This window comes from Chamaea fasciata, unplaced genomic scaffold (assembly GCF_029207755.1).
Source record: "Chamaea fasciata isolate MVZ Bird 193981 ecotype frontalis unplaced genomic scaffold, bChaFas1.0.hap1 SCAF_1, whole genome shotgun sequence".
Classification (NCBI taxonomy): domain Eukaryota; kingdom Metazoa; phylum Chordata; class Aves; order Passeriformes; family Sylviidae; genus Chamaea; species Chamaea fasciata.
In genome coordinates, this window is record NW_027094086.1 from 92,086,536 (window position 1) to 92,111,838 (window position 25,303).

A 25,303-nucleotide genomic window follows, 5' to 3' on the forward strand; every position below is an offset into this window, starting at 1 on the left:
GAATTTGAAGGAGTAGCCTAGTCACGCAGAGGAGGAAGTGAGAGTGTCTTATGAAATGGAGGTTGCTTTTGATGGATTCTGTCACCAAATGAATTTATTGAAATTCCTAGGAACTGTCCACTCAATGAACGTAACTGTAAAGAGGGGGGAAGGATGTAGTTGAAGGTAAATTTTGTAACCGTGTGCATGTGTAACACCCAGTTAAGTAGCTGGTATCCATGCTGCTTTCCCAAAGATAATACAACATTAATAGTTGCACTTGTGTTTTCTTAAGATGTGAAGGACAGTATTTTCTCATCAGAGTGCTATAAACTGTACCTTTGCCTATTGTTGAAGCATATGGGCCAGAGGAATCTCATCTTGGTGGGAATAAGCAGGTTTTCACTTCACCAGCTAAAGAATGTGAACTGCAGAAAGCTGCAAGAAACTTCCTGTGTTGTTATTTTATTTTGTGGTTTAGCATTCACTTCACAAAGAGTTTTAACTCAGCACACTGAACAGAAGCCTTTAGGAAGTGGTGTGGTTGTGTTTTGGAGAATTTTGTGTTGTGTCTGGAACTCTCATATCTGCCACAAGCTTTTCTTCTTCTTCTTTTTTTTTAATTTCAACATTTTTCAGCATCTTGTACAAAAACAAATCAAGCTTTTAGCAGTTTTCACAGTTAGTTCCTTTGCTTTCATTTTTAATTCACATTATTAGAAGTGTTTTGGCATAGACTGCTGCTTTTGTCACTGCTGGTCATTGTATGAGTGCTCTCAAAGCTTTAAAAAAAGTAGAAAAATCAGTTGCTGTAAATAACAAACTGCTCTGCCGAGATAAGGGGCACTCTTGATGTAATCCAAGAAAAGTGGAAAGAATGTTGCTTTCCTTCAATCATAGTATGTGTCAGCATATCACAAATCTGTATATTTATGATATCTAGTCTTCCTGTTTCTAAATTTTCCAAAAGGTGCTGTAGGTAGGACATATTTTTTTACCTGACTCATATTTAGGAACAGTTCTCTTATCCCTTTGAAAATGGACCTTTAGGTGTCATGGCAAAGGGAGAGGAATGCGTGGAAGCCTACTGAAAATGTGTGTCTTGAATGTTGCTGTGCAGAATATGTGTTTGTGTGCACCAGCCTTTTTTGTGCAGTAGCAACATCTGCTGTTGCCCATCCTCTTCAGTGCTCCATACAATTTCCAATTTATATGATTTTTCTTAGGATTATTTAATCACATTTCTGTGTTTCATGTGTGACCAAGAATTTCTGATCTTGAAATTTGGTGACAGAATTTTGCTGATTTGTCACACTAAAGTAGTGAAATTTATTTTTACTTTCTGCATTTGTATCTAATCTCCCCTTCCAAGCTTACCATTTCTCTGAAGGATCACTGGGGAATGTAGTCAGTCTCCTGTATACATTTTTACCAAAAAAAGTAAACTTTTTATGAACAACACGCATTAACTTTCCAGTTGAGGAAAGGGCGAAACTGTAATTTGTTTTAAAAATCCAAAAATAAGTGAGAACTGTCATGTCATAAATAACCCTCATGTCAGTTGATTAGGATAAAATCAGATTGAGATCTGTTATCTCCTAAGAAAGGTATGAAGATGTGTTATTTGTTGCTAATACCTTTCATTAATTGTTTTAAAAGGTGCTGCATTTTACTAATTTATGTTGTTAGAAGTCCTCTGTCTAATTTGATGTTGTTCAGCTTTCTGTGAAAAAAATTTACCTGGGAAAATGTACCAATCTTGTGTCACTTTTTGTATGCAATGCAAAGGACAAAGTCATTCCAATCGTGTATCTTGTTTAAAAATCAGACATTTTCAGCAGTTGCATACAATTGTACACATGCAACTGCTCAGCAGGGGTTTGTTTCACTTTCAAAATGATATGTGGCATAGAGAAACAGTAGTCACCTAAATGTAGAAAATAATTTTGAGATCTGGACAGAACTTGTCTAGAGACTCAGCCTGAAAGCAATAATTTTGATTTGTTTATTTTTCTTCCATATTTGTTGGGGCTTACCTGCAGATGAGAGTATTTCAACTGCCTTGGTGTCTGGGAATCAGTTTCTTAGTCTCCACTAAGAAGTGGTAGCCAACAGCTCTGCTGTTCCACTGATGGAAGCCTGCACAAGGAGAGGAGGAGGAGGAACACAACTACACTTGGTCAGGAGTGTGGGATTAGAGCAGGGGAGGGGAAAAGGAAAGCTCTGAGAGTTTGTAATGGGCATTAAGGCTCTTATGCTGGAAGGCTTGGTAGATCTGGGGGTGTGGGCCAGTGGCCATTCAGACTCCTGTTTTTTTAAGGTAGGGAGTCAGTTTAAGTTTTTATATGATTTTAAATAGCACAACCAGTTCCTTTAGGTACTGCTGCCATATAAATGCCATTCTGTACTTGAAGATATTTGTCATTTCAGAGTATACTGTTAATCTCATAAAAATCATTACTTATGCTTGTGTTGTATGGTCTGACAATTTTGTACTTTTGGGTTTTATTCAGTAAAAATGGTGGTAGTAGTGCCTTGTGAAGCATGAATAGTCTTGGGATGAGAAGCAGACACGTGTTTTCAAATTATAAATTCTGCATTCACTCGGGCCTTCTTGTCTAAAAAGAAATATGTGTTTGGAACCATGCAATGTTTTATAGTCATGCAGAATATTAAACAGTTTTTGGCATGCTGTCATTACAAAAAGAGCCTTTATTATAATTATTCAGGGTACAGTCTAAAGTACTAGATTTTTTTTAGCTGCTGTTTTCTTTAGCCGCAGATGATGTCTGTGCTTACATTAGTGCATAGTATGAAGTATTAAGAGCAGATGAGAAAACACGGAGTTTAGTAGTGAAGCCACTCTATCTACATTTATCTGCATTTTGGAGTCTTTACTTCAAAAAAATGTAATTCTCTTAGTCAAACTTTCCCCTACCCATGATCTAAAGCTGTTTCAAAGATGTACTGTTAGTTTGCATCCCTATGTTCCCACCCAGGGCTTGGAGTACATTCACAATGAGCCTGGAGTATGGCTGCTACTCTGATTTCCTTGGAAGCTAATTTAGTTTGTCCACCACGAAGTTCACCCCAGACTGAACAAGGGAGCGTGGGGAACTGCACTTTAAAATTTCACTGCTGCTTTCAGATCAAAGTGAACACAGCAAATCCTGGCAGGACTTCTTCAGAGGACTTCTTGTTGTTATGACAGAGAGGATTATTTGGCTTGTTTTAAGGAACTGGAGGACTGGAGACTTGAACTCTTGGTCGTGGTACTGAGAAAGAAGTTGCAGTTTGGTTTACCTGCAGGAGACATCCTCAGTTTTTCTCTCAGAGAAAACCTGGCCAAGCAATGGAGTTGCGTTTTCCAAAGTGCTCTCAGAGTCTTAGCAGTCTATTTGAATGGATACACCATGAAGCATATAGCTTGCTTATTTCAAGGTTGGTCTCAAATTCAGATTTTGAGATATGCCCTTGACCAGTGTCAGTCCTATCTTAAAATGTTGATGCAACATGGCATTGAGGAAAACTTGGGATTTTATCTACATGGAAAAAAATCTTAATAAACAGACATGGACTATGGCCAGGGGAAAGATAATTTGTCCCAGTTTTTTTTTTCGTTTGTTTTATCTCATGTGAAGGAGAAGATTGGTGTTAGAATCCATTATATAGTCCTAGAAAAACCTGCAAGGAGTGTACGTGTGTGTGGTTACCCTGTGTGCGCTTGCCCATATGTCTTTGCACAGAGCTACTTGTCTAATTATGCACAGTGCCAGATGTCAAAGATTTTATCACCCCATGATATCAACATGTAGCAAAAGTACCTAAGGAATACACCCTGCTTTAGGGGCAACCTCCAGGCATTTTTCCCCCATCATATTATGAAGCTACTTGCTAGTTCTCTGGTGAGATAGTGCTTAACATCCACTTCCAGTGACTGATGGAGAGGGAGGGTTGGGAAAAATTCATTAAAGCAATGGTAGCAGATAAACGATGAACGGGAATTAGTCTGAAATGTAAAAAAAAAAAGGCAAAATGTATAGCAGCTTGAAATTAATGTTCATGGCATAGTGTAAGATGCTAATTTTGCCTTGACTGTATTTAACTTTTCCATAGGTTTAAACTTAATTTTCCTTTTAAGTATCTGGGGCTCTGTCCAAATCACAAGGGATTCTAGATCAACGAGACTGTAAAAGGGCAGGGACTCACATCTCAGCCTTAGCTTGCCTTCTTTGTGGATTTAACATAATCCCAGAGTTGTCTGGGATTTTAGTACAGCGCTTTCTGTGAGTGATGGGATGCTTCCAAATCTGTATAAAGGAGGCAGTTCACACCTGCCATTCCCGTAAGTGCTTAATTTCACATGACTAGATGAGTAGTCGTCTTTGTCACCTGTCAAAATGAGTCTGTCTCAAACCATACTATATGCCATCTGTGGGCTGTATCTCCGTTATTAATTCAGGACATTTGAGTGATACACCAGCCATTGAGATGGAGTCTGCATGGCAGCAGAGTCTTTAAATGCAGAAGGTGTGCCAAGTGTACCACGAGTTGCAGTCGTATTTCTTTGCTCTTTTGCTTTGATTTTTCGTGTCAGCTCAGTGTTTATGTTCCCTAACCTCAATGAAGCTGATACCCTACAGATGGCTCCCTCAAATGTGCCCTGACACAGCACATAGGAAATTATTACAGTATTACAGTAAAATTACTTATTCACTTTTCTTTTTTATCTGTTGTCCTTTTTTCCCTCTGAGTACATCAAGCATTTTTGAGTGTTGTGCATAAGCTCAAGTTTCGAATAACCTAGAGTGTAAGCTGATTTGAAATGTGTTTAAAAAGGGAATAATATGTACACATTTCTCAATGGCAAATAAAAAGGCAGCATAATTTGAAGAATTAAAGGGACTTTAGGGCATGTATTTGCTTTGTTTCTAGTATTATTTTTTGTCATTTTCATAGACTGCTGCTTTTGAAAGTGCCAATTAAAATCTGTTGATTTGACCAGAAAGAATGAAAACTGCAGCATACATTTAAATAAATGAATAGTTAAGCCCCTGACTTCTTATTACTGTGAGTTTTGTAGTGTTTTGTATTCGGTGGACCATGCAACTTTTTCTTGCTGTAATTACAAAGTTGTCTCTATGCAAACTGTGTCTGTTTTGCTAGCAGTATGACTGAAAGGAACCTGAGATACTAAAGGAAGGAGGATGGAGCAATTGCCTCCGTCTTCTTGGAAAAAAAAAGAAAAAAAAAAAAAAATGAGGTGTGAGTGGAAGTTTACTATTTCCTTTGGTTTTATGTTAAATGCTTATTTGTCCGGTGGAAGCTGTATGTGCATCTTTGCTTACTCTGTGTATTCCTGCTTTTTGTTTTTTAGTACTAAAATAGTCTTTCTCTCCTGTTCTTCCTCTCAGAGCATTCTTTGTCTCCAGTATAGCACATTTCCTTGAAATTACTCCTTAAGACATGGTGTCATGGGAACATGAGCTCACCCCAGAGTCAATGTATTTTTTTATATTATGGTGTTGGGAAATGGATGAATCTCTGCTGTGCTTTGGGACACATTTCGTTACACCATTTTCTCTATCTAAATTTTACCATCTCAGACACAGCAGATCCTAACGTCTGTAAATGCTTGGTGACATGTTTGTTTCCAGCTGGTAGAATATGATTTGGCTTAATAAATGTCAGAATAAGAACCCACTTTACTCTTCCTGAAGGTTTTATGCTGTGTTTTTGAATTTTGGGTTCCCTCAAAGACAAGTTGGGAACTTTGAACAATAAAGGTTTCCTTGCTGACAACATGGAAGGGGATATTTCTGTTGTTGGGAATGAAGCTCATGTTCTTTATAATACTAGTAGAAAAAATGCTTTAAGGTACATAAAAACCTGGCTTTATTTGTGCAAAATTCAGTTTTCCATCAAGACAGAATATTTTATGCATGCGTCTAGTGCTCTTCTATATTTAATAATCCATGAATAAAAGTTGGTATTGCAAAAAGGGGTTGACATTAAGTAGCGCACTGCTTGACCAGTTAAATCTGTGCACATTAGCTGTACCTTAATTATGATTTGCTCATATGAATGTTGCTCTTGTTTGCTAGACTGCCCAAGATGGAAGAGTATTTCAGTGCAGACAGATCCACACTCAGTCTTGTGCTGAATGTCAGGCTGTCTGTCAATTACAATACTGTCTCATCCCAGCAGTCCTTTGGAGCTGGAGCTTACTTCTGGTGAATTACTAGCAGAAAATAAAAATCACCATTAATTGAGCGATATGTTCAAAGAATGGGAAATGCATATATGGGATAGTGCATTTATGCTAAATAAAAGTAGAATTTTTATCAGTTGCCATGCGCTTCAAGGCATTGAGGTAGAAACTATTGTCAAACATAGAGCTTGCATAACAAACTGTGCCATTTTTTTAATATTTCTGCCTTCATTGTTAAGCAAATAACATCTCGCTCTCCTAGTTATTTATATTTTAATAAGTGAAGTTCTACCAGCTTCTCTCCATGCTATTTCAAAAGCTTCTATTTAGTTTAGATGCACAAACCCTTTTGTTTTCTTTGATAGATGAGCTGTCACATTTCCTGTGCTTTGCAGCATCATCTACATAATCTTCAGTAAGACTGCTTGCTTCGTTAGGCTTTGGTATTTGTATTAAAAAAAGGTTGATTTTCTTGAGGTGAAGATTTTCTTTAAAAATGAGAAAAAGAAAATACACTGTGTTCTAGAAACTTTAATATAACTGCACAGTAATATTTGCTTTGGGTTGTTGTACCCCTGTTAATTGAGGAAAAGATGTAAAATCTCATTCTTTCAATTCAAATGGTTTAGCTCTGTTAAATGTGCAAGGGTTACTGAAGAATGTAAATTCTATGATATAAATCTCATCGTTATGATTTGGAGTATTTTTATTCTGTTTTACTATGAAATTTAGGTCAGCTCACAAAAGAAAGTGATAGTATTTGCCTAAAAGTTTTAGTTTTGATTAAAACCTTCCACTATTTTCCTTCCACTGGAACCTGCTAAAGCAGTTGCTAGTTTAGATATCGTACTTACTTGTTTGAAATGAAGGGAAACAATAGAGAGGCTTCCTGGCACTGCTCTGTCTTGGTGCAGATGAACTCTGGAGGGGTGTGCAATTCATTCTGTGTCTTCCTTCTGAGCAGAAACCATCAATTCTTTTCTGTCCTATGGGATTCTCATTTTTGAGCTGGAGAACAAATTCATAGTATGGATGAAAGTAGCAATTCATTTCACTCATGCAGCTTTCTGAAGACAAAAAGGTAGTGTGACAAGCCTACTTGCCTATTGTGTGTGCCTCTCTTTCTTTTAATTAATTTTCATGGTTTTATTAGCATAAACTATGATTGAGACAGAGAGTTATTTAAAGTAGCAGTGTGCTGTTGCAATAAATCACCTTTTTAGGGACCTTCCTAATATGTGTTTTTAATACATATTGAAAAAAGGCATTTTCATTTACTTCTGGTAAAAATTATCTTATTTGAAGAGTGCTTAATAATGAGAAATAAGACAGGACCATAGAGAAAATTAAAAAAGTGTATTTTCTTGCATGTCAGAATTAATAATTTCACAAGGAATTAGTATTAGCTCTTTGGTTGGCTGGTTTTAAGTCGTTAAACCATTGTTTTAACCATTAATGAAATGTATACTGTACCTTCAAGTGAATCAAGTTTTGGAACTGGACAAACAGCACTCTGAAGCTCCACAAAGGCTCTTTAGGATTGTAACAGTGGCTGCAGCAGCAACAATAACAGTTCTCATCTTTGAATGCACTGAACCGTTTTCCTGCATGGTGCACAGAAATTAGTGTGGTATTAATGCTGAATGTGTCACTGAATCAGCTGTGTTTTGGTGACATGGAGACTCAGATGTACTTGGGCTCATGGCTCATCACAGGCTGAGTAAAAAGCAATCCACCCAATGGAGATGCTGATGCTTAACTTTTTACCCAGTGTGAGGTTAGTCCTGCTTTATATTGGAAGTAAATTGTGATAGGGATGCCAGCTTGTTTATTGTGAAGAATTTCAGGAACCAAGGTTTAAGGTATCTGTAGTGGGAGTTACTGATTTTGTCAGAAAATGTGAAAAAATGGTACTGTTCAAGAAGTTTCTTTTTATTCTTGGGTATACCATGTATAATCTTAGAAAGAACCATATCCACCTTTTAACAGAATAGGAGAATTCTTTATATTTTTGTGTTTATAAATGAGGTACCTAGAGTATTTGGTGCTGTGTGTTTCCTTGTGCACTGACTCCTGGGAAGAGATGTGACAGACTTCACCTGAAGTTTTGGACTGTGAAATACAGTTATTGCATTGTGATATTATCTGAATATCACTTCTTGTGCAGTGCTTCTCGAATTAGCTTGTGCTCTTGTTTAATAAAGGAGGATGTGGCAAGCTCTTGAAGGCATATTAGGTGGTTTCGGTATGGCATGGTTTGGTTTTTTAAGAGATTAGGCTTAAGACATATTAAGCTGTGAGGGAGGAAAAAGTTGCTTAGCTAGCTGTGGTTTGTCTGTTTTCTGAGGCTGGAAGCAGTAGGGAGATCCCACACCTAGGAGAACAGCTGGGAGCAGCTAGGGCTGAGCATATGGCTCTCATGGCTAGCTTTCCTATCAGCAAATCACAGCTCGCCGTCTGGTTTATATCCACTTCGAAGGGTGGCCTGAGCTAATACCAGTTTTCTGTTTGGTAATGGAGAAGGCATTTTTCCCATATGACAAAACAGACTTTTGCCCTCCATCTGGCAAACCAAAGATTTGATCTTAAGGTTCAAATTACATTGGCTAGAATTTCATGGGCTTCTAACTGCTCCAGTGTGACCTGCCTTTATCCTAATGACAGGATGAAGACCTGATCATGTCATGCCGTATTACATGGGGTAGGGGTTGCCACTAAGCTTGCCCATTGTGTGGCTTCAGTACATCTCCCCCAGTTCATACACAGGTGAGGGAGAGCATTGTCTCCCAACCAAGTGTCCTTAGGGACATCCCACCTGTTCTTACTTTTTTTCAACCCCATTACTCACAGGGGGTGGGAAGTGGGGGGAGAATTCCCTGTTCATTCGTTTTAACAAAACTGCTATGGGCTTTCCAGACTGGATCAAAAGTGTGTCATCATTCCTGTGCCTGCATCACAAGATCACATCTGTTCCTGAGCTGCGCTGCAGCAGAGGAATGTATAAAATAGGCCACAGCCACTTGATTTTCATCCAGACTGTGCTGGTGGTGGCACCACTCGGTTTCTGAAAGACAACAGTCAGCAGACACCCCACGTGACATATCCCAAACTAATATTTGCCATAAAGGGATGAAGTCTTGAGGGAGTGCCATTTTTTCATGTTTCCATATGGACAAGGGTTTCTTTGAGCTTCACTGCTGGCAGAGGACAAAATCCTTTTGCTTGCAAGCAATCTATTCACGTTATCGTGACTCAAACATGAGACAGAATTCAAATACTTGGATTTTTGCCTGCCTTAGGTGAGGGGAAAGAACTGCTGTCTGAACAGCTTGCTGGTACTGACATAAAGACACACGGATATTGATGTTTAGTGTCTCTGCAATTTTCTGTGGTTGCACATGGTGTCATTGCAAACAGGAAGTGTGATTTTCTGGTTAGGTGGTTAAATTTGTGTATTGTAATTGCTAGGATAAAATACATGGACTAGACAGAAATCTCTCTAGTAATGTGCCTTGTGTTCTAATGTACTCCAGCTGCTAAGGACTGGAAAAAAATACTTCATATGTGATCAGTATCCTAAAGGATGTTTCGCATACATTGTTATTTTCTAAATGTAGATGACGCCTATTTTTGTAGAGTCTGGTTAAAACAAATTGTGCTACTTTTTGACCTTTTAGTTCCTACATGAAATTTTATTTTTGTGTAGTGCATCCCTTCATTCATAGACACATTATCAGATTCCAGGGAATAGTGAGAAAAGGCAATCAGCCATTTCAGTTGTGATGAAAACCAGAAAGTTTCTTTCACAGTGATATAGTTTCAATACATTGTTCATTTATTGTTTCCAGATGGAAATAAAATTCTAGATTGTTTTTTCTAACTGAAATATGTAATTATACCTAGTAATGCAAAGCACTTTAGAAAAAAATAAATGTATGTATTTATAAAAAACCAACAGGAAACAGATGTTAAGGTTAGAATGTAGAGACACTATGAAGTACAAATATGCATTAGCCCATTATGTCCTTCAAATGCTCTTTGGGATATTAACTAATAGTTTTATTCAGTGATGAAATCTGGTATTCTGTGTGCAATCTGTAGTATGGAAAAAATCTGTCAGCATTGACTAAGTATGACTGTTCAGTGCAGAGTAGTTGTAATTTAATCAAACCTACGTGGTAAAGAGCTTCAGTGTCATTTTAGTGGTAGGGAGGATAAAAGATAAGACTGGAACAGTCTTACCTTAAATCTACAGGTTAGAATGTGATATTTCTATCTGAAAAGTGCAAAGTTTGGAAGATTTATCCAGCTTTCCGATGCAATCATGCAAAACTTTTGTTTAATTCATTATTCTGTTTCCTTCTGAACTCAGAGTTTCTGGTTATAAAAGGTAAATTTAAGACCACCAGCAGTACTTAAAAGTGAATAACGATGAAACAGTGGGTCATCAGGTATTTCTGTCTTGCGTTTGGTTTCTCTTAATAATTTGTGTTCTGCTAAATTCACAAAGTTAATCATTACAATCCTCAAGCACCTGCTGGGAAATCAGTTTATCAGTAGGACCTTTGATTCAAAGTACGTACAGTGCATTTTGTGTAGCTTTAGATACAGAAAGCAAGGAAAGAAAGGCGTTCACAGCGTGAAGAGCTGTTTGCAACCTCCTCATCTCAGGGAGGAGCTTTTACTGTCCAGAACATCCCTGAAGCCCATGACCACTGCAGCTAGGCTGTGCTAGTGTTCCCAGATAGACCATGAAATTCTGATACACGACATGTGATTTAATTTCTAAATAATGCCATTTCTTTTGATATGGAGTATCTTTCTGAACCAAAATGATGCAGTGGAATAATTAATCATGTTTTTGAGCTTACAGCTGTAGCTTTCGCTGTATGCAGGAACCTCTAGTAATAGCTGAAAAGTTCAGTTAATTAATGCCAGGCATTTTGTGTCCCAATAGTACAGAACCAAGGGTAATTACTTTAAATGGCAACAGTTGTGTTCTTAATCTTGAAAGTTATCAACAACAGTGATTGCAGAAAACATATGTTTTCTTTCTTTTACATGGGAGATAACTGGAAGAAGCAGTTCTGATTAGTCTTGTTTAACACTGGCTGCTGGACACCAGTGGTTTAGTTCCTCTTACAGGAAGTACAGTCAAAAGCTCCCTCTTGGTCACATTCACCTGAAAGAGACCAACTGTGAGACCAGCAGGATTCTGCATGTTACTGTCAGATCAGCAGCTAGTGCCTTTGTGTACTTTGGTTTTTTTGAATCCTCTGGGTAGGAAAACACGTTTGAGATTTTAGAATTGGGTTTTCATTCGTCATACTTCACCACAAAATTTTCATTTTTTAAGGTGAATATGAGAAATAAAACCAACATTTTCGTGTAACTGGAGAATTTCCGCATTTGTGACTTTAAAAACAAAAACTTTAAAAATGAGAACAAGGTAGAGTTTTTTAAAATCTATTATTTCTACCACAAGCAGACAGACACAGTGAATCTGTTTGGTTTTTTGTTCTACCAGATGATTCTCAGCCTTACAAAAGCTGGAATAAAATAACACTTTTGGATCTAGAAATTCTAATAAATGATTTATTAGTTTCTAAAAGAATTCACTAACTGATCTCATACTGAAGTCTGTTATTCAGAAGATGCAAAATTTGAGGAGTGGGAAAGAAAATTTTTTTCTGTGTCGTAGGGCAAGTTATTTTTAAGAACCTGGCAGATTTAGAAACGTGTTATGAAACATGACTTTCATTGGTTCCTTATATCATAGATCTGTTTTTGAAGATTGTATGAAGTACTTGGAACCAATAGATAAGCAGAATAATAGGCTTGTGCTCCATAGATTAAGTTTCAGCTCATATTTCCCATATTTTAGAAACATATTTGATAAACAGATAAACAGATAAACTGATAAACAGAACAATTACAGATGACTATGAGGATGCTTCATATAAATTGGACACAAAATTTGTGTGGGTGCATGGTGGCCTTTTCTTCAGTCTTTTTTCATGAAACCAGCTACCTCCAGCTTCCACTGACAGCCAGGTTCACTGCACACAGCCTTTCTGTGTATCAAATTGTGTGCAATTTTGTGTATCAAATTGAGTTTACATACCAGTGATGGAGTATGTGTTGCCTTGAGTAATGTAACCACTTCTCATAGACATTTCGGTAATAGGATCTTAGACACAAACTTTCAAAACTGCTTCCAGAAGTGATTTGATAGAGTTCGGGTTTTGTACACATATGTTTTTCAGATGAAAAGCAAGTATCGAGAGAACATTTCTTCTTTTTGTTCTAAAAATCAGTGCTTTTAAAAAGCTGAGTTCCTGCAAGTGAAAAGGCATGAGGATGTCTGCTTTCTCTTTGAACAATCTAGGCCATCTTTGTAGAAATACAGAGAGAAAATCTAGATGCGTGACAAATATTGCTGATTAATGGTCTGGAAAGAATTTGTAAATAGTTGCATCCTAAAACCGAAATATGGCAGCAGTATGCGTTGTCAGAGTATCTGTGCCATCAGAGAAAACAGGAGAAATGGCCTGAGTGAGCCTGACTGGAGCATGAAGAATGCACTGGCAGAAGAGCAGTGCTCAGGCCCAGGCCATTTCCTGTATGCCCACAACACAGGGAGAAAGGGAAAAATGTTTGTGAAAACCTGGTTGTTGATGAAATATGGTTCCTTATCCAAGTTCACTTATTTGTTGCAGGACAAAGATTTACAAGCTGTATGATATCTTATTCCACACAGTCTAGGTTCTGATTGGTTTCAGCTTTTAAAAATACTTTAACTTTGACTGTAGCTTGACTGTATGTCCTTAATTAGTTAAATAATAAAAATTAAAGAAATCGGGCCACCGTATTCTATTCTCTGTCTCACATTCAGTCACGTTGCCAAGCCTCCCTTTGGGAGTTTGGTTTGGCTTTCATTTGGAGGTTTGGTTTTGCATTTTGCTATTACCTTTACTTGCTTGGTTTTTTTCCTTGACCTTTTGCATTTGTACAAAATGTATAACCTCTTGTGTCTGTTTCAGGAGAAACTGTCACTCCAGCTTTAAGCTGCCCCCTGATTAATTCATTTTATAGCCAAGCACTTTTAATTTCTGGCCTTTTCTCTGAAGTAACACAGGTAACATTTCAGACCAGTGTTGGAGCAGGTTTGCAGTTGATGAGGTGTACCTTAACTGGCCAACTTCAGGGATGCTTCAATTATAAACATTCTCATTTTGGTATCTGAGAAGTTACTTCACTCCAACAAGAAGGCAACTAGCCCTTGCCACCTTCTGAAAACAGCCACTGTCTGAAATCAACAATTTTCAAAATTCTTTGCCTCTAAAATTTTCTTTCAATTGCATAATCAATACAACATAGGGAATGTGATCCCCATCTCAAAGGAAGTTCGATTTCATCGCTTTCTTCTTATTTTCTCTTAAAACAAAATTGCTTTCAGATATTTTCTCCTCTCCCTACTGTTTCAAACTGGACTGCAGCAATTCAGTATTGTTTGGGTTTTAGTAGTGTTACTACTGGTACTTACTCCATATATTAATTTAAATGAGTTTTCTGTATTACTTTCATAATGCTTTAAATGTTTTTTTTTCTTTTAATAACTCCTAGGAAATGGCCAAGATTCTCAATCATCCAAGAGTATATGCTTTTCTGCACATACCAGTTCAGTCAGCCTCTGACAGTGTGCTCATGGACATGAAACGAGAATACTGTGTGGCAGACTTCAAACAAGTAGTGGATTTCCTTAAAGAAAAGTAAGTCTACTAATAATTGGGAAAATGACAGTATTGGGTTTGTTGCAATGTCAAGAACATGTGGCTGAAAACACAGTTATTTGCAACTTCATAATTAAGGTATGAAAAAAATGAAATTCTTTAAGGTTTCAGAGTCTTTGAATTTTCTGTGAACCCCTTGATGTGGTTGACCCCTATGCTCGAGCTTTTATAAGCATCTTAAATCTCTGCATGACATGCTTTTAATTTGTCAATATATTCCTAATCTTTTTTCAAATAATGCTTTCTTAAATTATTTTTATACATAAACTACTATATATAGATTGCTTGAAGTTGGAATTACTGAAATTGTCTTTAATGTGGCTTTTGTGCATTACACCCTTTTTGTACTACAGACGATCCAGCTCCAGCAAATGTATATGGGTTTGGTTTGTGTTTTTTGTTCCAATAAGTATTTTATATCCTTTATCTCATGTAAATTTACATCAATATAATAATACTCCAGTCTTGCTTAGGGGGCTGATGAGTTCTAGATTATTTTAAAATTATTTCCCTTAACAACAGAGCTAATTTTGAGAAATGAAGGAATGTATCATTAGTGTATTTACTTATGCTGACACCAAGATGAAAGCTACATCTACCTGCAAAAGTTTTGTAACTACAAGTACTAATTTCGTATCCAAGGAAGTATTTTTGTGGCTTTTCAAAAGTTAATAGTGATATATTTTGATAGACATTTCTGCACTGAGTGTCCAAAAAATATGTGTCTGGAGAGTAATTTCTGACACCTTGTTGGGTACTTTCTCTCTTTCTGCTTCCTTTGCTTGTGTGCTTGTTCAATGACTTTAAGGGCACTGGCATTGTACGTTTGAGTCTTACCTTGTATTAAAATACCCATACATCAAACCAATCAAGTTTGCATAATCAGTTTTTTATGATAATTGAAAAATTCAGAAGTCTATCTATGTAAAACTTGTCATCTAATAGCTGCATGGGAATTATAATATGTAAGAAAGAAAGCCAACTGTGACACAATAGAATCTGTTTTGCAAACTGAATGTGTCATTTATAGGACATTCCTGTGCATCTAGACAACTGATGGAAATGGGGCTGCTTGTCTTCATACAGGTTGATTTGCATTAATTTTCCACCACAAACAATGCCCATGAATTCTTGGCACTAAATTTCATGTGACTATGGATCAGTGTTAGTTTTTAATTAACAGATGTATTGTATTCCCACGTATCTTAAGTGGAACTGTGTCAGTTTATGTCTTAGTTGACTTGAAATTGATTCATTATTCTCTTCAGTAGTTTTAGCATTGGCAGCTCTTATCATAACAGCAGCTGGATTTTCGATAACCCAGTATAGCTGGCACATGTTGGGGCATATGGGGACTTATTAAATCATTCAGCTCTTGCACATAGAAAAGAGTGAATTACTTAATATCCAAATTTAAAACAGCTGGTCACTTAGCATAGTGTAATGTATGTCATACGGTTTTTTCCAGTGATTTTCTGTAGTGAACTTAACAAGGAAGAAAACTGGCTTGATGTCTCGATTTTAAAGAATAATAAACTTTATTTATCCTGCTTATTAAGAAAATACCAAGTTATCTAGTAGTTCCTGTTAGAAAATAGTCCCCAGATATTAAAGTGGAAAAATCTTTGTACCATATGGCCCAGGATGAAGAAGCTATGCAAGGCAGAGAAAATGTTTTGCGTATTTGAACATGTGCTCATCAGTAAAACGCAAGTTTTTTTCCTTTGCACTTAAGAGCATAGAGTCTTCATTTGTAGGCTTTACTCTTGTGGCAGCAGCCAGCTATTATATTCCCATGTAGATATTGCCAGAAAGATCTCAGCACAAAATTTGCCAGAACTTAACATGGCTGCAGACAACTCCAGAGCCTAGAGCCAGAGTAGCTAAAATTAAATATGTGTTTGAACTACTTTAATAGCCTAAAGGGATTATTTCTATCTCCCATTTATCAAGAAGGTAAAATAAACCGAAAGTAGAACCCCCTGTATCTCCTTTCTCTATTGCTTTGGTCATAAAGTCATCTAGAAGCTTCCTACACAAGTACAATGACTTGTCAGTAGATTCCAAATGTTATCTCTCTCTACAATGTGACATCTGCTCTGATAATAACTTCACCAAAAGTTTTATTAAAGCAATAACTATATAGTCTGACCTGCTGAAGAAGTAAAGCCATGCATAAAGGAATGCTAATGGCTATCAGTTAAGTGTTTAATAACTTGCAGTCAAACATCTGAGCACACAAAATTGACAAGTAAAAATGAAAGGAAAAAGGAAAAGAAACAGCCATGTCATAATTTTTGTTTTGGAACCCCAAAGATATACCAAGTGACTTCTGAATCTTTTTTCAATCAGGCCAACAAAACACTCTGGAGCTTTTTTCTCCAAGAAGAAAAAAATGCTTTTCCTTCCTCTGGGGAGCCATGAGTGACTACAGAAGTACATTCTTCAAAGTGGGGATTTATGTATATCCTGCTGAGCACAGCATACCTTATAGAGAAGTTAGAGTTCTCAAAGAGTACTCCAGACAGAGTACTCTCTATATTGAAACTCACTTTTTTAAAAGAATGGAGCATTCTTGACATTCTGTATCTGTGAAGTTAGAAATGCCACAATTTTCCTGTTTTTGAGGACTCTCTGCAGGCGTAAGCAATAGAAATGAACTTTAAAAATTAGTATTGATATTCTAGTGCTGGCTTTTGATATGCAGCTCTTTGTATTTCAGAGCCACGCTCCCCAGCCAGGTGACATTTTTGGCTTATTATGAAGATCAATAGTAAAATGCATAGAATATAAAGCAAAAAAAGCAAATCCATTAGACTGTGAAAAACTTAAGTACAGAAGGCTTCTTTTGTACTTTTTTATGAAATTCCTTTTATCATATTTTGCACTTTTTTGCACAGAGATTTCACTAAGTTCGACTATTCAGGAAAATACTGTTGAGCAGTTGATACGTCAGTCTACGTATATCTGGAGATCTAATCTGTAGATATAGAGATATGTTTCCTGAGAATTTATTTGTAAACTGTTCCAGAGAGCAACAGCATAAAGTGAGGATGTACTGATTAAGGTAGAGAGTGTAGGCAGTTGGTAGGGAGTAAGTAAGGACTAGGGCTCTGGTCTGTGGTTTCTGAGGACTAATACAGTAGTCTGCAGGCACTGTTCACAAGAATGATTCCTGCATGAGATATTAGTATCAATGTGTTTTGTTAGTCTTATATCAGAAAGTCTTCTTTTTAGTGTCATTATATCAAAATGTGAGTTGTTTTTCAAGTGATCTCAACTTTCCAGGTGCAGCATAGATTTCTGAAAGGTGATGTTTGTAGTTGCAAAAAGAGCAAGACAGCTTTAATTATCTTGAAGTTCTGAAACTTAATCCCCTGAAATTTACTTTTGATGATAAAAGCAAACAATTGGAATATATTTTAGTTAAAGAAACCTGAGATTTGAATGTCATATTCTGTAATTGCTTGAATAATCAGCAATGTGAATATATACCCATTAAAAAGTCCTTAGACTGGTAATGTGTTTTCCAGATGTCATTTGCTTTTGTTGCCCAGACTATATTCTCTCACCTTTTTGGATCATGAAGTGATTCTGATGTTCATTGAAGTTTATACTTATGTCTCCTATTACTGATGCTTGATAAGAGACTTGTAAACCCAAAATCTAGACAAATAGAAAAGTAGGGAAATTTAGAGCTAGACGGAAACACATTTTGTTTTGGAGAACAGCATAATGCTGAGGAAAAGCTGGATTTGCCTCCCAGTTTGTTTTTGTTTATATTCTGAGATAGGAGCATAGCATTAATTGTGGGTGGCTGCTGCTGTTCATTTGAGACTGTCTCGTAATTCAGACTGGAAACATCAGAGCTTTCCAATATCATCAAAAAGCCAGCAAAGTTGGTCTGCCAGCAGAGAAGCCACAGCTCTGTTAGGCAAAAAGTTCTGGGATTTCATTTCACTGGTTCTCCCATTAAAGTCAGACCGACTCAAATGCCTCTCTGAGCCTCCATTACTTTTAGTTGTAATCAAGCCTTGATTTTTCAGCATATGTAGATACACAATTACATGCAGTTGGAAAAATTCAGTAAAGGACCTAAAGTTGTAAATGCGTGCAGTGGAAAATAAATCACAAACTTAGAAGGAAATTATTCACTCAAGTGCAAACTGAAGACCTAATTGCCCAGCAGTTACAGACAACTGCCTGATGTCCCAGGAAACTAGAGATACTGTCCAAGTTGAGCGGTGTTACACAGCCCTTTTGGGACAGCTGGCTTCAGTGAGGCTCACTACTTCCCTGTTGCTTTACCAGGAGTTAAGCTGACAAATGGTAGCTTCAGCAGCTTCCTAGGCCACTTTTAATTCTGTTTTTAAGGGTTTGGGGTGGGCTGTCTTGTCTTGTGTTTCTTTTGATCTGCCTTGGCTCTGTCTCTTTTGTTGCTATGGCAGCCAGGGTGCATCTGCTTGGGCCTTAGGCTGCTTCAGGCTGGAATAGCATGGCTGGGAGCAAAGTGGACCCTGGTGTTTTCTTCTCCTAGTCACAGTGTTTTTTTCAGCAATAGTTGGGTGTCTGAATGGAACTTTTCACAGTGCACTTTCTCAATATAATTTTGTCCGATATGTTTCAGTATGGCTGCTCTTGCCTTTCTGAGCAATTTCACAAGCTGTAATTTTTTCCCAGGTTCCAGTCTTCTGTTGTGACTTTGTTTTTATTCTTTGGCATCGTAATACCATGAGAACTTGTGTGAACAATCAGCTGGCTATCATGGCCTCCTTCTGTATTTGTTGTGTGAGTGTCTTGTCATTCACTAGTCTTTGGCTTAAAAATTGTCTCTATTTTATGCAGCCACTTTTGACTGAAATAATGAACAGGGAAGAAACATCTTCCTAAAAGTTTGTTTCCTGTAGGAGATAAGCAGTAGTTGAATCATCCAGACTGAGTCATATTGCTGAGGCCTCTAGGCCGTGGCACTGAGGCCTGTAGAGGTTTGTGGCACAGATAGAAATTCAGTGCCAGGAGTGTGTCGCAGTTAGAGTTTTAACTTAAGGTGTTAGCAAGGGTGAAAGGGTTTTATAGTAGTTAACAAGTATAGTGAGTGGTGTGGTCATAGTGGCTACCTTAAACAGTTTATTAAACAATAAGTGTTTGCATTCTTCCCTGTGCCGTGTGCCAATGAGAATGCATCTGTAACTGTAAACTATATAGAGTGTATAAAACCTGCCATCTTCATAAAATAAACAGAGAAACGTAGCATTGATCATATCGGTTGTATCTGCATTTGCTTTGCCGACTTCCCTTCATTATCGGGGTTCCCCTGCGACTTCGGTTTCCAGATACTATTGTTTGGGTGATCAAGGCAATTCCAAACATTATAAGTAACTGTAAATAATTTTGTTCTGAAAGATGTCCATATAGCAAGCTCCTGAATATTGCTAAGTTCTCATTGGAAGATAAAAAGCTAAATGAGTCATCATCAAATTTGCAGCTGTTTCAGACAACCTGCAGTTTTAAAGCTATCCCAAAGCTTTGTGGCAGTAGTATTGTCTTCATCGCATTATCGTGACATGTACTGAAAGTAGAATTGGAAGGCAATGAAAAGAGTAATTTTAAAATAACCATTTACTATTTTTATATACCTTTTTCTACTCGCTTTCAAAATGCAGGTAATTATGAAGTAGACTATATCAACTCCCTCAGTTTCTTACAATGTGAATGTGTTTCATTTTCTTTCTCAAAATGCACTTCTGTTTCTCAGAGAGAGATGTTGTTAAGCTCATTTCACAGACGTACAAATCGTGTCCCTAACAAACCTTGACAAGTCTTTCAGATTTGGGCTTTTTTAATGGGTTTTAGCACATCTGTTCTGTCAATCTGACTACTGCAAATGCAAATGTCATCTGTTTAAAATCCTTATGACGTTCTCTGCTAAGAAATTGCTGAGTGTATTTGGTACTTATCTGTAATTTTATACCTCAGTCTCTAAACTCTTCTCTCTATTCTGTCTTTTGTCTGCTCTTGGAGTCTGAAATAATCACTTTAGCAAACGTGTCTCTTTTTTTTCTTATGTTTTAAATAATTGAGTGCCTTTAAAAGGTATTGAATTAGCACCAAAAACTAGAACATGAGTGTTGTTCATCACGCAGCACAAAGGTACATTCAACTTTGTGTCTAGAGTTGACCCTCGTTCTTCATGGTGTAGCTTTTGATGGACAAGCTCTTTTTCCTCACAGGATTGGTTGTCCTGAAATTTAAATTTGGACTTTGCTAAGTTTATAACCCTTCCTGCCCTGCATTTGATTCACAAGGTCTTGGAAAGAGGTGTAAGTAGGTGAGAGGTTTCAAAGATGCTGGACACTTGCAGATCCGTTAATTTCATTAGGATGTTTTCAACATCAGCATTCATCAATCTACATTTCAAAAGTGTGTTTTTCCTTTAGAACTGACTGTGGAGAGATGAGCATTAGGTATTTCAGGTTAGCTTTTTTTTTTCTTTTTACTGTAAAATTACTTCAACCAAGCTAAATGGTGTTATAGGAGGGCAGTATTTTGGCCTATACAGCACTTTGCTCTTTTCTCAGGTAATGCTGCAGCACCTTTACCTTTTAGCAAGGAGATATACTTTTCTTAGAGGGGTAATGGAAAGCAATATCTGCACCTTCTTAATCTTTGTCTTCACTGTTCTACAGATTGTAATTCAGGTTTCAGTAGTTCATGGAGAGACCCCCTTACTGCCGTGGTTCACAGGATTAGATCTTTTGCTACTTTATAAATTACTAGTCACCATTTGCTAGCCATAGTCTTTCATGCCAAATGCATCAAGAGTATTGGAGTTTTCTGGGCTGTTTACTCTCAGTTATCCTGTCCTTCGTGCGTCTTGTCAGTTCATGTGTGAGGATGTATACATACAAATACAGAAGTCCCAAGCGAATTGTGTGAGGTGATGTTAAAATAAAATAATTCCAAATTTACAGATGACTTTGAAGATTAGTTGACACTAAATGTAACTTCAACCTGTTTATTTTGGGGGAAGATACTGTATAGGAAACTATGATTTCAAAAATTCTGTGCTGTGTGATTTTTAATATGAAGCCTCTTTGGATTCTGGAACAATTAGGGCCTGCATACTGACCTGTTTAAGCATGTGTGTGCTTATGGGTACTCCCATTTTGCAGCATTTTCTTCTAAATAATATGTGTATGTTTTTCTGGAGATAAGAGAATGATTATGGGAGGGTTAGTCTGGGTGTTTTTTCTTCTAGCTCTCGGGTTACTATTCAGCTCCCATAGGGGTTGAAGTCTGGGGGTGTGAAGTCTGGGAAATAAAGTGCCCAGGATAAGCACAGCTTGCTGAGTGCAGACATAGTGGGCTCACAGGGCATTTGCAGTTCAAATCCTTTGAGGTCACAACACTGTGATGCTCTGCTTTGGCCAAAATTTGGAGGAGTCATTTTTTGAATGGTTCCTGGAAAGAGAAGATATGTGTCCTTATTAAATGTAAAAGCAATTTCATCTGATTTATTGTACTTGGCTCACTCTTTTTGCTAAATATAAGTAGTGAAGTAGCTTAGAGTGATACTCTCTGTATGCAATTATGATTAGGCTCTCCTTTTTCTGGGCAGCCTCATCTGCAGTTTTTTTCTATAAAATCCTAATGTGGGAATATTGTTAGATGATAGAGTAGAAATTAATAAAGTATATCCAATTCAGTTTCTTAAGTGTAGCAAGATGGTGTCTTTTTTTCCTTTTTTTCTTTTCCCCTGAAGGCATGTGAATGTGTTCTTCGGAAGTAATGGTATAAAATCCATAGTAAGGATATAAGAAAGGAATGCAGTAGTGGAAATAAGTCATTTAATATTTATGAGTTTAAATTCTTGTTTGTACTTATTGGGATACTATATTTCTCTAGTGTTTTAAAGCAAAATAAACTAAAATCTCTTTGGTTTTTTTCTGAATGCTTATTTTTATTGTTTCACTCTCTTGAAACACAGAACTTAGAACCTTGGGAGGGGAGTCTAGTTTTTAAAACAATAACTTTAATTCATATCAATTTGCTTAATAGCAGATTCACTTGGCATCTAATTCTCAGTTTTAATTTGCTCCTGAGCTTTTAAGCATATCCAAATATATATTAAGATGTAGAAGTATTTGTCATTGGAAATTAGTACAGATATAAATACAAGATGCATGTGTACCTTATAGTGCTCAGATGTGCATCAGAAAATTCTGATTATGGTATTAAATTTTCATAGTCTATACATTTAAGAAAAGTATTTGTTCATTTTAGTGGGTAATTTTTTCAGATTTTTGCCATAATAAATTCATTTTGTAAGCCATGTTATTCTGATCACCTAGGACAATGTGGCACAAAGAAGTTTTTCATGCAGGTGGTAGCTGGTCAGCTGATAAGTGCTGATTGAATCTACATTTGTCGAACTTTCAGGGAAAATAAGTTGAAAAGAATGAAGAAATAGAAGGGGCAACATTCTATAGCTGATCAGTGTCTTTAATGGTTATTGTTTTAAATACAAACTGCTTAAATGAAGAAAACTAGGAAATGGAAATATGCAAAGCCTTTGAAACCTCTTTAAAAGTGTAGCCATCCAATTAAAACACAGTTGCATTCAAGAGGTATGACAATTCTGCTACCCAGAGGTTTTGTCTGTACATCCCTTTAGGGACAGTGATACAGATTACTTCAGCTAAGCTCAACTTTGTGTTCATGTTCATCTTATGTTGCTCTGTATATTGGATTCAGGAGCTGATGATTCACCTCTTTTTAATAAGAATGAAATTTATAGTTGTAAACTTCATATTACATGGCAAAATAATCACAGACCTGAAATCTTAAAAGGTTTGTGCATAAGAGTAGTGACTGTAACAGATGAAAGTCTATTTTCCACAGCTGAACCACTTATCTCATGCACTTATAATGATTTTTGTCTTTCTAGTTTGCTTCTTATCATGATGCAGAACTGTCATTTTGTTTAGTAGGAGTAATTGACAAAGTACAGCTGTGAAATTGATTCATAACAGGAGGACAATATTGAAAATATGGTTATGTAAAGGCACAAGAAGCAATGTAAATTCTTCTCAATCCACCTACTGGAAAATTGTAATTCAGATGTTAACTCAAGCTGGAAAATGTTAGTACATCCAAACACTTTTCCCATAGGAGAAGAGAAAGCTAGAGTGGCTGACTGTAAGCCACTTTGTCTTGGATCTGGAGAAAATATTTATTGGCAAAACCCAGAGGCCATAGAAATGAATTGTCTTATGGTTTACTGTGTCGGGTGCCTCCCTGGTTGGCCTCTGGAGGAGCCATGGCCCTCAACAGGAGAGGCAATGCTGAGTTGCCATACAGTTCCATACAGACTTGCAGTCAGCTCTGGGGTAATACCTTTTGGACATTACCAACCCCCACAGATTTGAATCAATCTCCTACAAAAAGCTTTGTATTACAAAAAAAATACTGATCTCTCTGAGCTATTTATCTCCCTTGAAGGATTTTTGTTGAGACAAACTTCAGTTTAAGCCTCCAACTTACTACAGAAGTGGTACACGCATCTGAAAAATGGGTTATGTGGTTGATCATGGAGCTGCTGCTGAGTTCCTGTGTGTGGGTGTGTGTCCGTGTCCTATGGTTGATTTTTAGCCACTGTGCTAGGTGAAGGAAAATCTACTGTCCCAGACTCTGCAGAGTGAGTGAGGTAGACAAACAGCCTGTAGGGTTCAGGTTTGAACAGTAGACTGGCATGATTTTTCCACTGCAGTGAGATGTCTGTTCCCACACTGCTGAGTTAAGGTTTGGGGAGTACCTGACTCTCATTCTCAGTCCTAGAACTGATGAAGGCAGTCAGCTGGACTCCCAACTGTGACCAGGGAAGTATTTTTTCCATCTAGCATACTCCACCCCTGCAGCCTCCCTCACTACCACGACCTTGCCACACAAACCCAATGCACCTTTCTGTGGGAAAATGGAGTCCTTATTGACATTTATTGTAACTTAATGAACAGAACGGTTAGTGCTTTGCCAGAGTATTTCAGAATGATGTACAAAAATAATGTCCTAGTTGTCTGGTTTTTGTCTTCAAAAATGTTAAAATTTTGCATAAAAGATCAGATATAATTTTGCTAAGATTTACATTCCTGCTTTGTTTATGTCTTAAATGTCATATGGAGTTAATGGCAGTAAGTCATAACATGCTTTTCTACCTTAGATTATTTAGTTATATTTTCTACGGAATGCAAATTCGTGAGGTATTTTGAGAGTTCTCATCATTACAAGAATAGCAGAAGCTGAAGTCTGTCTCTTAATGTATGTTTTCACAAAATACAGCTTTTGCTTGACAGCATTTAAGTGAAGTACAGTAATTATGACATTAAGTGATGAGATAATATTTCTGTGTTTTCATTAATAATGCAAATAAACATATTTTTTTCTTAAAGCAAATGTTCAAATAATTCTTAAGAACAGAAAAAAGTTTCATTGATTGAACTAAATGTGCATTCAAACAGTGATTATGTTTCTACAATGACAGTGACTGGGGATTTTTAATTCTCTTTTTGTAATGTAGCATCTCTATGGGATATGCTCCCATCCCATGCATAGAGTTTGCACAGAAATTAGTTGTTCCTTCCATTAGACTTCTGGAGCATCCAGAAGTTAACTTTGAGCATACTTCTTTCACTTTTAAACTCTGTCACAAAAGCGTGTTTCAAATTCAGTTTAAATCCTCTTCTAATACTCTTGATGAATTCTTGGTATTAGTTTATCCTTTAATTTTTAATTTCTATCCTGAGGTTTTTCCTCTGATCTGCTGGGGTTTTTTTCCCCCTCGAAACAAGAATGTATTTAATGACCTGGTGTAAATGTGACTTTTTTTATTTGCCTGAATGTTTTAGTTTTTTTTTTAATTTTCTGATGGACTGCCTTCATTAATAGATAAAATGCCCTTACTTTATGAGGGGAAAAAACACATTGCATCTAAATGCCTTATCTTGCTGATAATTGAGCCCTGAGTCAGTAACTTGCAATGGCATCTTCCAAATATTTACTTCCTAAATTCAGTGTGTTTTCAAGGAATTAACTCCCGGTGCAAGTTCTCAATTACTCCAGTAGCAGCTACATTGCCTTCACAGAAAGCCAGACTTGAAGGCTTAGTGAGGCACAACCACAAGGTGCAAGAGTGTGTGTTCTCCTTGTGCAACTTCCTGACAAGTTCTAAAACCTGAAGCAGGCCCAAAGAAGTGTTTTTGCTGTGAGATATGGTGCCTTTGCAAATTTGATAGATGCTGTTTGGCCAGGGTTATACTGAGATGCC

At 37.0% G+C, this 25,303-nt stretch overlaps 1 protein-coding gene across 3 annotated transcripts in view; it reads left to right on the forward strand.

The window, feature by feature from the left end:
• Nucleotides 1-25,303, forward strand: part of CDKAL1 (CDK5 regulatory subunit associated protein 1 like 1) — a 383,001-nt gene that overhangs the window by 236,219 nt on the left and 121,479 nt on the right. For all 3 annotated transcript variants that reach the window (XM_066189290.1, XM_066189285.1, XM_066189298.1), the window contains one exon: nt 13,817-13,962. In XM_066189290.1, coding sequence (XP_066045387.1) covers nt 13,817-13,962 — 146 coding nt within the window. The remainder of the gene's footprint in view (nt 1-13,816; nt 13,963-25,303) is intronic.